Below are 14,364 nucleotides of genomic sequence, written 5' to 3'. Positions count from 1 at the left end.
GCCCAGCTCGTGGATCGGATCAGTTGCAGCAATACAGCACACACACACAGCATCCTGTATCTTCTCAAGCGTAATTCGCGGATCTAATTTATGGGAGAAGAAGGAAGCAGGTGGAGAGGCAAGAGGAACGAAAATAGAGGCGATGATCCATAAATTTTGGATGTACAGTAGTTTATTTGTGTACGGAGTAGAAGAACAACAGGACCGACGCGCGCTAAAAGATCTACGACGCGCTATACACGCGTTTACGACGCTCCTACGGAGGATCGATCTTCGTGCTCCACCTAACCTCTTTCTTTTTGATGAGATAGACGGATCTCTTCGTGCAGTGTCGATGCTGCTTTTGATCAGTCAACCGCGCATTATCTGGGTAGATTCTTTGGTCTAGAGAACACAAGCAATACAGATCATATCTTGCTTCAACGTACGTATGGTGTTTTAGGTCCATTGTCCGGGTACGTCTTTTAGCGCCAAGTTGTGGCGACCTAGTCTAATCTGTTGTCATCACATCCTATACTTGGGACAGGTTGTCTGCGGGAACATGCTGTCTAGAAGGAGCGGTTCTCCTCCCAAAGTTAGAGTTTCCTGCTTCTGTCGGTTTCGTGGGATGAGCACATCGACCGCATCATTCCTCCTCATCAGCACCACTAAAGCTACACTATATCGCCCCAAGTCTAGGTATACGGTGCCGAGTTTTTTTCTTTTGGTCCGTAATTGTAAACTCTTTTTTGAGATTTGGTCGTATCGGGTGCCATATCGATGTTTGAATTTGTGTCAGGGCATACAAAACCTTAAACTCCTAAAAACGAGACATCCCTGAAAAACCCCTATCAGGCGGCAGCTGTACACGTGCTTATCTTCCGATAAGCGGCACATAGTCTAGTCATCATTTTCATATGATGTCGGAGACCTTGGTGTAAAGAAGTCGATACAACACCAGCTGGACACCCGTCCCACCACACGATATAAGTAGCCCCTGCACCATACAAACCATTTTCCGGAAATGTCATGTGCCACGTTCTACTCGCGTGGCAAATCGCCGTTTTTTTTTTTTATTTTTTTGTTGTTTCTGTTTGCGCCGAGCAGCGTGTAGACCCCTCACAGCACCTGTAGCAATTGCCCGCAGATTAGACTTGCGATCGCAACGGTAAAAGCAACCGAGCCACTTTTCTCACGGCTTCTACCGCATACCTTTCCTCCATTAGCACATAACTGCGGCGAAGGAGTGATCTGTCACCACAGCAACATTCGTCCTCTATCCTACTCACTGGCCACAGTGAGTCAGCCAATTTTTTTTTTTTTTTTGTCCGATGACCAATATCTATTTGCCTACACTCTCGGCAGCGCAAAGTTCGATATCTCTTAACGTTTGACCCCAAAAATTGGAAAGCTGAAGATGCAATGCGGTTATTTTTTTTTCTTTTTTCCTTTTTTCCTTTTTTTTTTTTTTTTTTAATTCTGTTCAATCCTGATACTATGTTGTAGGCGTGGGAAAGTTCTTGATGTTGCGCATGAAGGATAAGAAATGATCTGTACACCGGCGAAGGGCGTTCAATGACTGTAGGATTCATACGCGGTGCAGGCAAATATATCTTCCTTAAAAGGTGGACAATGACGAGTGCCTTAAAAAAATCGAGTTCGATTACGAGTAATTCTATGCGATCGGTTCCAAGAATGTATTGTCGTACATTTTCTCCATCCAGACACGGTTCGGGTCAAATGATGGTCTGTGGTTAGCTAAGTGCCATAGCACGAAAATGGGTCATACCTTGTGCCTGAAATTAGCGTTCTATTTGGTCTTTGTCCTGCTGTGCGGAGGAATGTTCAAGGTGCGTCCAAAGATGATGCATAAACATAGACTTACAAGTACATCTACACCAAAGATGCACATGCACAGCGCGAGGTATCTAGTGTATAAATAGGACGATGCAGAGCATAGGAGCAGGAGGTAGACAGCCAGCAGAGGCAAGACGCGTCATCTAGAAATAGGGTTAATGTGCTGCATGTGGAGCCTGTGGGCTGCAAATCGCCAATTAAAGCAAAGGCGAGCCCTCTGTCTCATTATTCTTCTGCTGCCATGGAACGGATGGCAAGGCTGCCTACACCCCCCATAACGGCCAGCATCCGTATACGCCCAATTCACCATCTGTTGCAGAGCTATTTGTGGTCAAATAGACAGAAATGGATATCATATTTCCCTGACTATCTTTGGTTCCCTCCCCGCCAGTTGATGTTCTTGTTTCGCACATCCGAAGGTTCCTGACGGAGTAATGGCAATGCTATTTTTTTTTTTTTGAGTGCTCTCTCTTCTTTCCATGGGTGGACATTTTTTTTCTGCTCTGAAATGAAGCTAGTGCTTTTATTGCAATTACGATAGAGATCGCCGACTGGTCCAGTTTGTCCTGTATGCTGTGAAAGTGCTCCACACACAATGAATACAACAGTGCACTCGACAATAAAGGCAACAACAAAAAAAAAAAATGAAAATGAAAAAAAAGGGTGTGGACATGCCAGAGTCATGCTGGCAATAGGAGCAAAAGACGAAAGGAGCACGGGTTGGGCTGGATTGAGTCGAGCTCAGCTTTCTCTTCTCTCTCTTACTCACACTCACTCGCTTCTGCGCACTCACACTCACTCATTCTTCCAGCGTTCTCATTCACTCATTCCATCCACAACAACTGATGAGCGCTGTCTGTAATCTCGACTAGCACCCTTCAGCTGATCAAACCCGCTCTTTTTATACGAATAGAACTTATACCACTTTGAATCCATCAAACACCTTCCATTCTTTTAAATCATCCCTTCTTTATCATATTCCTTCCATTGGAACCCCTGTAACGAAAACGCGACCAACCATATCCAACTAAAACGCGTCTTCCGGTTGGTACGAATTGCTATGAACTACTACCAATTGCCACCAATTGCCGCCAATTGACCCCTTTCACACCAAAATCCCATACAAAATGGCGCAAGGAGGCATTGGAACAAGCGTTTTACGGCTTGGTCCAAAGAGAACCATTGTTGCCGAGGCTCACTCGTAGCACAGGGGCCCTGATAACAGGGTGGCGACATGGCTAAAAAGTAGTGGCCATACGGTTCAGCTCTGGCGCTCGACATCGTTCCATCCTCGCTTGATTGCCTCTCTATCTCGCCTTCCCCATCCTCTCACCCCGCGAGGGCGACTCCTGATTTCGGCTACTGCAATAAACCCTCTCCTTTGCACCCCGATAACCTGCTACGCTTTTGAATGTGAAGAATAACGGCCCTCCGTCGAAGATTCAAGGAGTGCAAATGGGAATGAAAGGAGGTAGCCGGCTTGGTTGCAGATGGGGATGTAGCACAACGCTAGCCTTGTTCGTACTTTTGGCCCCGACTTGTTTTGTTGTTTCTCCGCTACACACACACACCAATCCTGGATGACCCGTTTATCAACCATGTTCAACCTCGGGCTTCTATTTGCTCCTTGTCCTCTGCTAACACTCAGTTCTTGATCATTCTCCTCCTTCAGGCCGTTTTCCTCAAAGTAATCTTCAGTACGCCCGCACTGTGCGCCTGACAAATATATAACGACGTAAGCAATTTTTTTGATTTCTATCTAGGCAGTAAATGGGTTATATTATATTTCGCCCAATTGACACATCTTTTTTCTCCGTAGATCAGAAACTACTATTATGTCCTCCCAGCAAGAAAGCGAATTAGCAATGTCATTACCCATCTCTGTAAGAAAGAGCGACAGCAGTATAGAGGAATCGACTACAGAATCACCATACGAATCACACCTGGAGAATCTGAAAAAACTGCCGGTACCATACAGCGATATCTACCATGTTCTCACATCATACGACACTATCCCTATCGACATTCTCAGCTCAAGGTTCCGAAAAGCGGCTTCGGATCTCACAGTGTGGCTTGAAACAGCCAAGTTGGCCGTGCTGGATCTGAAGGTAGAGGCGCAGCAAAAAAGTGCCAATGGAAAGCAGGACGTGAGCGAGATCGACATGATCATGAATCGATTCCACCCAAATATCGAGATGATGGTAGAGCTCAGGGACAAGGTCGGACCAAGATTAGAGACCTCAGATACAACACAGGAGCAGCAACTCAGAGGCAAAAACGAAGCAGAAGAACCAGCATTAACAGGACAAGAGCTGCAACATACGACAAAGACCATCCAGTACGGCTGGGGTGCACTCAAGACGATGTTGGACGAGGTCAAGGGCATTTTCGCAAGTGCTCAAACTCGCCGGGAGCTGTTAACGCAAATGGAAAATGTCCTGGCGGAGGTGGAGAATATCGAGTTGACTATGGACAGACTCCAGGACGAGAGGTCGCGTCATGTCCAAGGTTCGTCCACGACAGCAGAGATGCCTTCCAGTCCACCATATTCGCTTTCGACATCACCGCTCGACACGGGTGTCACTAGCTTAGAGGAGACACAGGGAAGGCAACAGCGCAGCACGGATGCCTTGGCTGATATCGACAGTCAAATCGAGTCCCTGACACCAAGGATAGGGGCGTTAACATCTCAACTCGATGCACTGACCTCCAAAGATCCCACTCAAGATGAGCTGCAGGATCAATATCGCGAGCTACTTGGTCTATGGGATGACGCCAAAGCACGTCGCGAGAAGATAGGAGACGAATTGAAGGAGGAGCGCTGGTTGGCTGTATTTGAGCAGGTTGCTGGACAAGTCGAGTCGATGATGGAGTCGATGGACAGGGCTATTGTGCACTGCAAGGGGCTGGTTGACCAGATCAAGGCGATGGTGAGGGAAAAGGTCGTGCCAACCGCACCCATCGACCGTGACCATCTCTACACGATCTTCAAGAGCTTTGAGGCCAAGCACAAATATTATGCACCTGCTGTCAACAAGATGCTCAACATGCTGGAGAACGGGATCGACAGTCGCACGACAAAGAACACAGAGATCCTTCAGAAGCATCGCATCATGAAGACAAAGTGGGATCAGCTTCGAGACAGTCTTGACCAGGTCGAATTGGACTTGGATAGCATCGAGGAAATGCTGGACATTTTGGATGCGTCCATTCCATCGCACATCCCTACACCTCCAGCGCAGCTCCCGGAAAGGCCGTTGTTTGCGATGCGACGATCCCGAACTCAGTCAGAATGGAGATCTCCTGAACCACCTGCCTTATTTCAGCCGCCTCAGCAGGCTCAGCAGGTTCAGCCGGTGCAGCAGCGTGGACGGCGACCTCTGCCATTGACATCGTCGCTTCAGTCTCCAGCTGGTTCTCCAAACGAGTCTTTGAGGGCTAGGAATCGGTCGCCTATGAACACTCAACGCCACCGTCCTTGGTCACCAGTGCCTTCAATCACTAGTCTGCCGTCCATGCTGTCACCAAACACATATGTCAACTATCGATCGTTGAGTCGAAGCCCATCACGATCACCCTCTAGACAAACATCGGACAAACCGCGCCCATGGTGTCCAAGGTACATTGACCTTTCCTTTGTAATATCCATTCTTTTTATTTCTAGATGAAGGTCGTGTTATTAATGGAGCTTTCTTTCTTTCTTTCTTTTTGTCTTGTAGCACAAAAACAACATCGCCTTCTATCCCTGGAATCCCACATTCACCATCCGCTGCAGCGACATATGCCCCACGTTCCCGGTCTTCGAGTCGACAGGAGTATGATCCTGATCCCTCGCGTCCACCTCTCTCTCGCTCAGCATCTTCGATGTCCAGGACCAGGAGTACATCCTGCACGCCCTCACTTAATGGCGGACCGTCGCAGCTGAAGCCCGTGTTCTCGCCCGTCGGAAGCATGAGTAAACTGTCTGCGGGAGCTCAGACTGCAAGGTCAACATCGCCTACACCTGGATCCGCAGCCAGCGGACGAAAATCGCAGCTCAAATTACCACCGCCTGTGGTCACGAATTCGTTGACCCGATCCCGACAGAATTCTGCACCGACCCCGACATCGGCAACACTGGCGACGACGATGTCTCAGCGGCGATCGAGTAGTCCGATACCGTACGGGCGCGAAGCGCCCTCGGGACAGCGGCAGTCGATGTTCTCGCCACCACCAACAGTTCGGCAGCGACAGTCGAGTGCTCAGAACGTGGGCGATGGAATCCAGAATCTGCAGCGGAATCGGAGGACTTCGTTGGATAACCATGGGAGACTACAGACATCGAGGACGACGACGACGGCGGCGGCTTCGGGGGGATACTTTGCAGAGAGAGTGGGATCGGTGTATGGACCAGGGCCTGGGTCGACGACGGGATCTTCTTCTAGTATGGGGCTGGAGACGTGTCCTGTACCGCCATTCGAAGAGCCGGCGAGTCCTTCGACGTCTTCGTCGTCGTCCGTAGGGTCGTTTAGCAGACTGCAACCGTCGCGGTTTCAGCAGTTACAGGAGCAACAACAACATCAACATCAACAGCAACAACATCAGCAACAACAACACCAGCAACAACAACATCAGCAGCAGCAGCAGGAACAGTCAAAAAAGGCGCAAAACAAGTCTGAGCTACCAGATTTGCTGGAAAAGGTGAGGGTTCAAGAGAGACCCTCTGCGAGCTATGTATCGGTCCGTGGTGATGAGCTGGACGAAGAATTTGCGCGGATCTTGAACGCGAGTCCGATCCAGATGCAGGTTCGACGACTCGGGGAGGGGAAGTACTATTTCGGAGGCAGGGTAGAAGAGCGTGCGCACGGAAGGATCGTGGCGCTAGGCGGGAAGATGGTGTTGTGTCGGTTGATGGAGTACGGACGCTCATCGTCGCAGGCTGCGGATGATTCGCAAACGTCGAGTGGACGAAGCCTGAGCGGCGTTGAGGAAGCGTTGTACAAACAGCAGCAGCAGCAGCAGCAAGGGATGAACACTTTGAGAAGACCGGAGCCGGCAGCGAGTCGGTCAACACGAATGCGGGCGAGGTCGTTCAATAGTCCCGTGTCGTCGTCGAGTTCGGCGCCGGCAGCGAAGGCAGGCAGTGGGAAGAAGAGGAAGGTGATGGTCCGGGTTGGAGGTGGATGGCAGGATTTGGATATCTTTTTGTTGGACCATTGCTCGCTTGCGGATGATGCGGCGACCCTTCGCGTCGGCCATTAGAGCGGTAGCGCGAAACAATAATAATAAAAAAAAGAACCGTGTATGTGCCTTGAACGCGTAGACAGAACGCGTGCATGAATGCTTTTTTCTCCAGAACAGAATAGTGCTTGGCACGACAGGTCGCGTTTATTATGAGGAAAATATAGATGTCGCTTCCTTATCTGCCAATGATTCCCAGAACAAAGTACTTTGCGTTCCGCTCTTCCTTGGTTTCCCCTCGTCTTTATTTGACAGATGTAAAGGGAGATGTGGATCATGAAATAGACTTCCATGTCCTTTTTCTCCGCTCCACTTCCCAGCTATTAGAAGTCTCTTTTAGACACGAGGAAGCTATAGGGGAGTTTGCTGCATGGAGTAGTCCAGATAACGCGCAGCAGAGGTATCGTCTAAAAAAAAAAAGCTCTTCTTCACTTAGCACGACCCCACGAATACAAGAACATTAGCATGAGCACCCAAGACGCCAGCAAGACATCATCCCCGCTTTTTCTGGGACTTGATCTCTCGACACAGCAGCTCAAAGTCATTGCACTTCAGTGCGCAATTAATCAGGATGGACATTCGACTACGCTCGAGACGCATTCAACTTTTGCCGTACAGTTCGACGCCGACTTGGCGCACTACCATACCCAGGGCGGCGTCACCGTAGAGGATGACACAAGGGACAGGGGCGTCGTAACAGCGCCTGTCCTGATGTGGGTCGAGGCTCTGGAATTGGTCCTGGATAGGATGAAGCAGGCCGCGTTTCCGTTCGAGCGCGTACACGCCATTTCTGGAGCCGCTCAGGTAAAAAAAAAAAAAAAAAAAAAAAAAAAAAGCATTTTTATTTCTCATTCAACACTATCTCCCAAGTTTCCTCGTGGGGATGCTACGCTACATGTGCGCATACTAAGGTGCGCATGAGCTTTTTGTTACTCCGCACTATGATCCCAACAGCAACACGGCAGTGTGTATTGGTCCCATCAAAGTCAAGAAGCCTTCCGGATCATGCAATCCTCCGCAAGTACGAGCAACGAGACCCATTCGTTATCTTTAGTCGAGATCTTTCAGGACGCTTTCACGGTCGGTCAGTCGCCCATCTGGCAGGACACTAGCACGACGGCGCAGTGCCAGGAAATCGAGGAGTTCTTGGGGAGCCTTGACTCTGAATCGGGATCTGAAAGGACGTCGATCAGGTTGCGTGGACAGCAACGCTTGGCGGATTTAACGGGGTCACTCGCCTATGAGCGGTACACCGGCAGCCAGATCCTGAAGGTATGGGGAGGGGAGGGGGGGACTGAGGATCAAGAGTATGAAGATAATGCTCGCAATCGGGATTTTCGACCGAAAAAAAAAGAACATGCAGGAATGCTGATCCTGTTGAAAATGAATACCTTGTAGATTGTGCAAACGAAGCCGGAAGTTTACAGGGCCACGGAAAGGATTTCGCTCGTGAGCTCGTTCTTGGCGTCGTTGCTGATGGCACAGTATGCTCTGATCGATGTCGCGGATGGCTCGGGGATGAATTTGTTGGATATCGACACCAAGGCCTGGGATTCACGGCTGACAGAGTTCATTAGCCGAGGTGGAGTGTGTCACCAGGATCATGGTGGAAGCGAAGACAAGGATACGTTGTCGACCAAACTTGGGGACGTTGATGTCTCGGGCAAGAAGGCGCAAGGCGTGCTCAGCAAGTGGTTCGTGCAAAGATATGGATTCCGTTCAGGTACGTTTGGTCTCCAGCTGCAAGACCCATTGGGGTTTTTTAAAGCATATTCTTGAAATATGCGATACTCATCTGCTGGTTACTTTTTTTTTGTTCTTTATTTATATATTTTGCATACGATTAGACGTAAACATCGTATCTTTTACTGGAGACAATCCTGCGACGGTGATGGCGATGCATGCCGAGCAAGGTGATGCGATCGTCAGTCTCGGCACCAGCGACACGCTACTCTTATACACCAACAAGCACCGATCAAATACAGAGGTTACAGAGGAGAACGAAACCAACCAGTCCAATGCCCGACTCTCGATCGGATATCTATGCCACCCTGTTGATCCCAGCGGGTATCTGATGATGTACTGCGCCAAGAACGGATCTCTAGCACGAGAGAAAATCAGGGATCAGTATGCGGATGGAGACTGGGATCAGTTCAATCGATACTTGAAAGACGCCGCCACATCGGATCATGGCACAAAGTCTAGGATCGGATTCTATTTTTTCGACCGCGAGATCTGGCCTCCAGTCCAGGGCATGTACCGGTTTGAGGACGGAATCGCTGTAAACGAGTTCGAGGACGAGAATGATGGAGATACGAAGCAGTGGGTAAATGTGCTTGCAATTTGTGAATCACAATTCCTGGCGATAAGGATTCGCTCAAGTCAAGGAGATTCATTATCAGCATCGTCCTCGAAAAATCCATCACTCTCACCTCCGGGGGTCTCGAGGATTTTGGCGACTGGAGGTGCATCTTCGAACAGGGCTATTCTTCAGCTGCTCTCGAACGTCTTTGGGGTGCCCGTGGTGAGCAAGACCCAGAACGAGCAGAAGGGAGCAGGATCTGCGGCGTGGGGTGCTGCCAGGAAGGCGTTCCTGTTTGGCCGTCATGATGATCGTGATCCTAGTGTTCAGTACCACCAGGAAGAGGAGGAGGAGAAGGTGGATTCGAATATGGACGTTGACGATAAAGGCGCAGGCGGAAAGTCTGGGGAGAGTGCGACGGTATGGCCGGATTTGGAACAGACGAGGAAGTACGTGGAGATGATACCGGAGTTCGTGCGTCTGGAAAGGATACTCCTTCAGAAGGCGGACTAGACATAGTAATAGAGAAAAATGAAGGGCACGATAACAGTAGTTAGTTTTCCTTGTCCTTCGTGGTTCTGTGGGGATGTCGCACTGATGCCCATGAGGGATTTGGGGTTCTTCTGCCTTGCCCAAAGAGCGGCCTAAAATAATTATGCCGGCAACATTAGTGGCTCGTAAGAAGAGGAGCTATCGGTTCTCATTGTGTATCTGGTTGTTCTCTCCACCCCTTCCGCATGGCCAACAGCATTATATGCCGTTGCGTCGCTTAAGATCAGAGAAGAAGAAAGGTACGGGTCGAGTGTTGCGGACTACTTGTTGAGACATGCCGCAGTACCTGGATCATGCTCATGATCATTCCTACGGAAAGGTGCCATGGTCTGCATAGATACCTGTCCTGCCTACCTTTGTATCAAGAAGAGGTGGAAAAGTGCGTGACCAGTCGTCATGAGCGTTCGTGGTTATCCTGTAGGTGTCTTTTTATGTATTCGAGCTACCTTTTTTTTTTTTCTTTTTTTTTTTTTGCGATTGTTCTTCCAGCCATCCGGTCTACATCTCAGGACCTTCACCTTCTGTCCCCCATCTCTCATTATCTTGCCCCCCCTGCTTGCTTTTTCAAATGTCTCTCTTCCATGAAAACACGAACATTGGCCCGACGGACTCTCTGGTGCATCTTTGTCACAGCGGTCCTATGTGCGATTGTCATTTCGATTTTTTTGATTTATCGCAAAGAAGATAGTGCGCGCTCGGTATTAGAAGTTGGACCGCAGGGCAGATCCCATCCGAGGGATTATATCCGCGTGGTCAGGAGTGTGGCCAGTGTTGATTTCGAGGATAGGAACTTTCGAGTCCACTTTGAGTTCACGCCTCATGAGATCTTGGCAGGGGACGACGACATTCTTTCCTCGGGGATTGTAATATCGTTGTTTTATGCGACGCTGTCCTTATCCCACGGACTCCTTCGCAGCTGCCAAGGACGAAACTTTAATGGAGTTGTAGAGTTGGAATTATGAGCTAGAAGAGGACCTGTATCGGGGTTGGAAGTATTGGAGAGGATCAACCATACCTCATACCCTACAATAGACCGACCATAACTTCCGACGTGTCGAACGAAAGGCATGTCCCATTACAAGTGCAGGACAGCAGGGGCAATAGCAAGCATCGCGGGATCGTGCATAGCTATGGAAGCCATAATTGCTATTCTGGTTCCTCGACATTGGGCATGCAGCGCTCAAACAAGCATACTTCGACCATTTAACATCTCATCTGTGGACCCTGATCACCCCTGAAATCTTAATCATATTAAAGTCGTCTTGTGTGACATGTCGACAGTTGATGTTAGATCATGTCAAACCACAGGCACGGAAATGTTTCCAACTTTATTTTATCTTCTCTTTTGTTTCTCCTACCTGCGTCGTTTAGGAAAGCACGTCGGAACAGACCCACCAGTATTCTGTCCCATATACACCTGCGCGATCTCGATCGGGATCGCGAACTGTCGTATAGATGCTGCGAGAGGATTACAATCGACTTTGGACATCTCCTCTTCCAACGCCTCGATCGACAGCTCCTTCAGCGCTGCACTCATCGCGGGACTAATCTTCATCTGATTTGCTGTCGCCGCATCAGAAGTAGGATGTACGGCACCCATCTTTCCAGCGGATCCAAAAGACGACGACGTACCGTGGGTGAACAAACGTGGGCGATTGAATGAAAAGATCGAGGGCGAACTCCGACCCGAACTGGGTTCTTGAACCAATCCATTGACAGAGAGATGTCCCTGAGAACCGACCTCTGTAGGATGATGGGAGGTATTATATGGGGACTGATAACCGTGGATAGTCTCGTAAACTTGCTGATGTGGATCATGGCCACCAGACAAGCTTGCGACGGAGGAACTGCGGGATATTGGATGAGTGGGCGTCTTGGCTGTGCAACTGGAATCCTGAACGACCATAGATGTAGGCCCATGTGTATTGCTGCTTGTTCGCAAATGCGCAGCCGATTTTCCCATACTGGATAGTCGTAACGAGGATTCCCCAGCTTGGTTGGGCGTGTTGATCATCCTTGAATTCAGCCAACTGCTGCTTTGCCCCTCAGGTGTGAATGGTCGAGATGCATCGGAAGCCTTTGTCGGGACCCCAGCTGGAGCACTAATCCGAGCTTGATGGGAGAACAGCTTTTGAAGACCATAGATACAGTCTGTTGCAACGGGTATGTAATCGCTTCGAAGTCCGCTGGCGAACCTCCTGGGGCTGATCTCCAAATTAACAGCTCGACGAACCGCTTCCCGAATTGACCACATGCCGGACTCGCCATCCAGCCTGTAAAGCGGAATCAGCAGGAATCCATACTGGGCGACCCATTCGAACGATTGTAGCACAAATTCCACATCCTTGTCCCGCGCAAAATATGGAAAGCTGAATCGAACGAATCCAGGCTTGAACGCTGATGAGGCCAGGTCCTGCTGGTGAAGGTTCTTTTTGATCCTGCGTCCGCAGTTGTCGTAGGTCGTCTGATAGTCGTCGTCGTTTCCATTGTCGGCCCCCACCATGAGTTCCCAAAGTGTGGCCTTCTTCTCGGGGGTGAGCTTGAGCAGCTTCGCGCCGTACGGACCAGCACACATGCACCCACCGCGCATCTCGATCCCGAAAAAGTCGTTCATGATTGCGCTGAGGAGCGAGTAATGGATCTCCATCGGCCGCTCTGGAGTCGAGAGGACCGGGATGGAGATCATAGCACTAAACACTGCCACGCGGCTCAGCACCTGTGTACCCAAGATCTCGATATTATTGTTCTGCAGCAGACGGTGGTAGATATACGTCGCCAACCTGTATTCCTTTTCCAAAATTAACTTTGGGCCCATGATCTCCTGCAGACGCATCACTAGTCCTGTGCGGATGGTGGCCAGGATATTGGGTGTGCCAGGCTCTTCCCTTGCAACGACGTCCTTGACATACTTGTGCTTGTTGTCGAACACCAGGTCGACAGTGCCTCCTGCTGGATGCGACGGCAAGATCTCGTTGCGATTTGTCGAACTATTTTGTTCCGCCCACGAAAAGATCTCTAGTCGGGCAACAAGGACACCGGACGAGCCAGGACCGCCGACCATTTTGTGTGGACTGAGGAAGACGCCGTCCTTGTAGGCTTTGCTCTCGTGCATCGGTAAGGAGCTGTTGCTAGGGGGAGGGTTCATGTCAACGGTCGTGTAGGCACCGACGCCAGCATAGTCAAAGAACGCAAAGGCGTCGTATTTGTGAAGGAGCTCTGCGATCGCGACAGTATCATTCTATAGAATGCGCAAAATCGATCGTCCGCGGTGGGAAAAAAAAATTGAGATGGATAGAAGGGAGATGTGTGAATGAATGAAAGGGGGCTATCTGTTCCACAACAAACAAACAAACAAATAAAACTCTTTCACTAACCAACACCCCTGTTAAATTACTACCCCCCGAAAAAGACCCAATTTTCAAGGGTCGTTCACGGTACTTCTGCAGCTGCATCTCCAGTTGATCGAGATCCAATCGATGCCGGCTATGTTCGCCAATCACCACAACGTCTGCACAGCTCTCGCGCCATGGCAACAGATTCGAATGATGCTCCTGGATCGAAACAAAAACCACAGGCCGGTACTGTGCCGGAAGCCTCTCATAGACTCTCTGGCACAGGCTCGAGTCCGGTGCTGATGATGGGGATGTGGTATCAGAGATGGAGAAAGTCGAGCTCAGGTCTCCGGAGCAAACAGCATGTTCGGAATGCGCTTTTCGGAACCAGAATCCAGGGTCGCCAAGGCGGAAGACGTTGCGTACCTTGGCGATAGCTGCTGTTGATCCATCACTGTTGTTACACATGAGAACCACAACACGTTGCGTGTGAGTGTTTTCGAATTAGGGTTTTCTGTAAAGACATCGAGGACTGAGGGAGATAAAGGGGTGGGGAATGGGGCTCCCTTGTCTTACTATTCCTTACCCGCAAAACAGGACCACGGCTTCGTGGGGATGCCCCTTTGTTGTTTGAGCATTCAGGCATCGACTGACGATCCTCCTTGAATTGGCGACAGATGTGGAGGTATACCGAGCTGTTGAGGTCGAGTATGTGTGTGTATTGGCGTAGTATGGCAGGACGGATTGTTGCATGATGGTTTCGAATGTTTTGAGCGGCTTCCCGGACGCGAACCAGTCGACATATGTGGATTTCTTCTTGCCAAAGGGTGGATCGTGGATAGCGGCAGATGCAATGACATCTTGTTGAACGGCGCGAAGGAAATCTTTGGTGTTCTTCTCGCTCAGACGAGCCCAGTGGTCGAGTACTGTGTCTGGATCCATGATGTGTGGGGTTGGTAGTAAGGGGGTGTAAGTAGGAGGATTAGGTCGGTAGGGGTTAGTGAGGGTCGACGTGCTATGTTTTTAAGAGAGGGCATGAACAAGGTTGAGGACACCTTATAAACAAGAGTGCAAGGAAAAATGAACTCCGCGGACAGATGAATCTTTGATTATGGGGGTACA

General features: G+C 49.7%; 4 protein-coding genes across 4 annotated transcripts; 3 read left to right on the top strand and 1 right to left on the bottom strand.

Moving 5' to 3' along the window:
* Positions 1–3,352: 3,352 nt before the first annotated feature.
* BC939DRAFT_43088 (uncharacterized protein) lies at positions 3,353–7,118 on the top strand. The gene is made up of 3 exons (XM_051553239.1): positions 3,353–3,571; positions 3,656–5,455; positions 5,556–7,118. Exons 2-3 carry the CDS (start codon positions 3,672–3,674, stop codon positions 7,075–7,077), a joined length of 3,306 nt encoding a protein of 1,101 aa, XP_051406565.1. The 5' UTR covers positions 3,353–3,571; positions 3,656–3,671; the 3' UTR covers positions 7,078–7,118.
* A 403-nt stretch (positions 7,119–7,521) lies between these two features.
* Positions 7,522–9,871, top strand: BC939DRAFT_403714 (uncharacterized protein; the record flags this gene model as incomplete). Its single annotated transcript, XM_051552763.1, has 6 exons — positions 7,522–7,860; positions 8,011–8,328; positions 8,455–8,643; positions 8,680–8,779; positions 8,904–9,462; positions 9,505–9,871. The coding sequence occupies 6 exons, from the start codon at positions 7,522–7,524 to the stop codon at positions 9,869–9,871; spliced, it is 1,872 nt and encodes a 623-aa protein (XP_051406564.1).
* A 535-nt stretch (positions 9,872–10,406) lies between these two features.
* BC939DRAFT_43066 (uncharacterized protein) lies at positions 10,407–11,016 on the top strand. The gene has a single exon (XM_051553238.1). It carries the CDS (start codon positions 10,492–10,494, stop codon positions 10,870–10,872), a length of 381 nt encoding a protein of 126 aa, XP_051406563.1. The 5' UTR covers positions 10,407–10,491; the 3' UTR covers positions 10,873–11,016.
* Positions 11,017–11,200: 184 nt separating this feature from the next.
* On the bottom strand, positions 11,201–14,278 carry BC939DRAFT_468927 (pyridoxal phosphate-dependent transferase). The gene is made up of 3 exons (XM_051557960.1): positions 13,829–14,278; positions 13,285–13,696; positions 11,201–13,148 (listed from the first exon to the last, which is right to left on the bottom strand). The coding sequence occupies exons 1-3, from the start codon at positions 14,182–14,184 to the stop codon at positions 11,265–11,267; spliced, it is 2,652 nt and encodes an 883-aa protein (XP_051406562.1). The 5' UTR covers positions 14,185–14,278; the 3' UTR covers positions 11,201–11,264.
* Between the last annotated feature and the right edge of the window lie 86 nt (positions 14,279–14,364).

The sequence above is a fragment of the Gamsiella multidivaricata genome (genome assembly GCF_025024155.1).
Source record: "Gamsiella multidivaricata strain RSA 2152 chromosome Unknown BC939scaffold_123, whole genome shotgun sequence".
NCBI lineage: Eukaryota > Fungi > Mortierellomycota > Mortierellomycetes > Mortierellales > Mortierellaceae > Gamsiella > Gamsiella multidivaricata.
The sequence above is the reverse complement of the archived record's forward strand: the minus strand, read 5'-3'. Positions and strand labels throughout refer to the sequence as shown.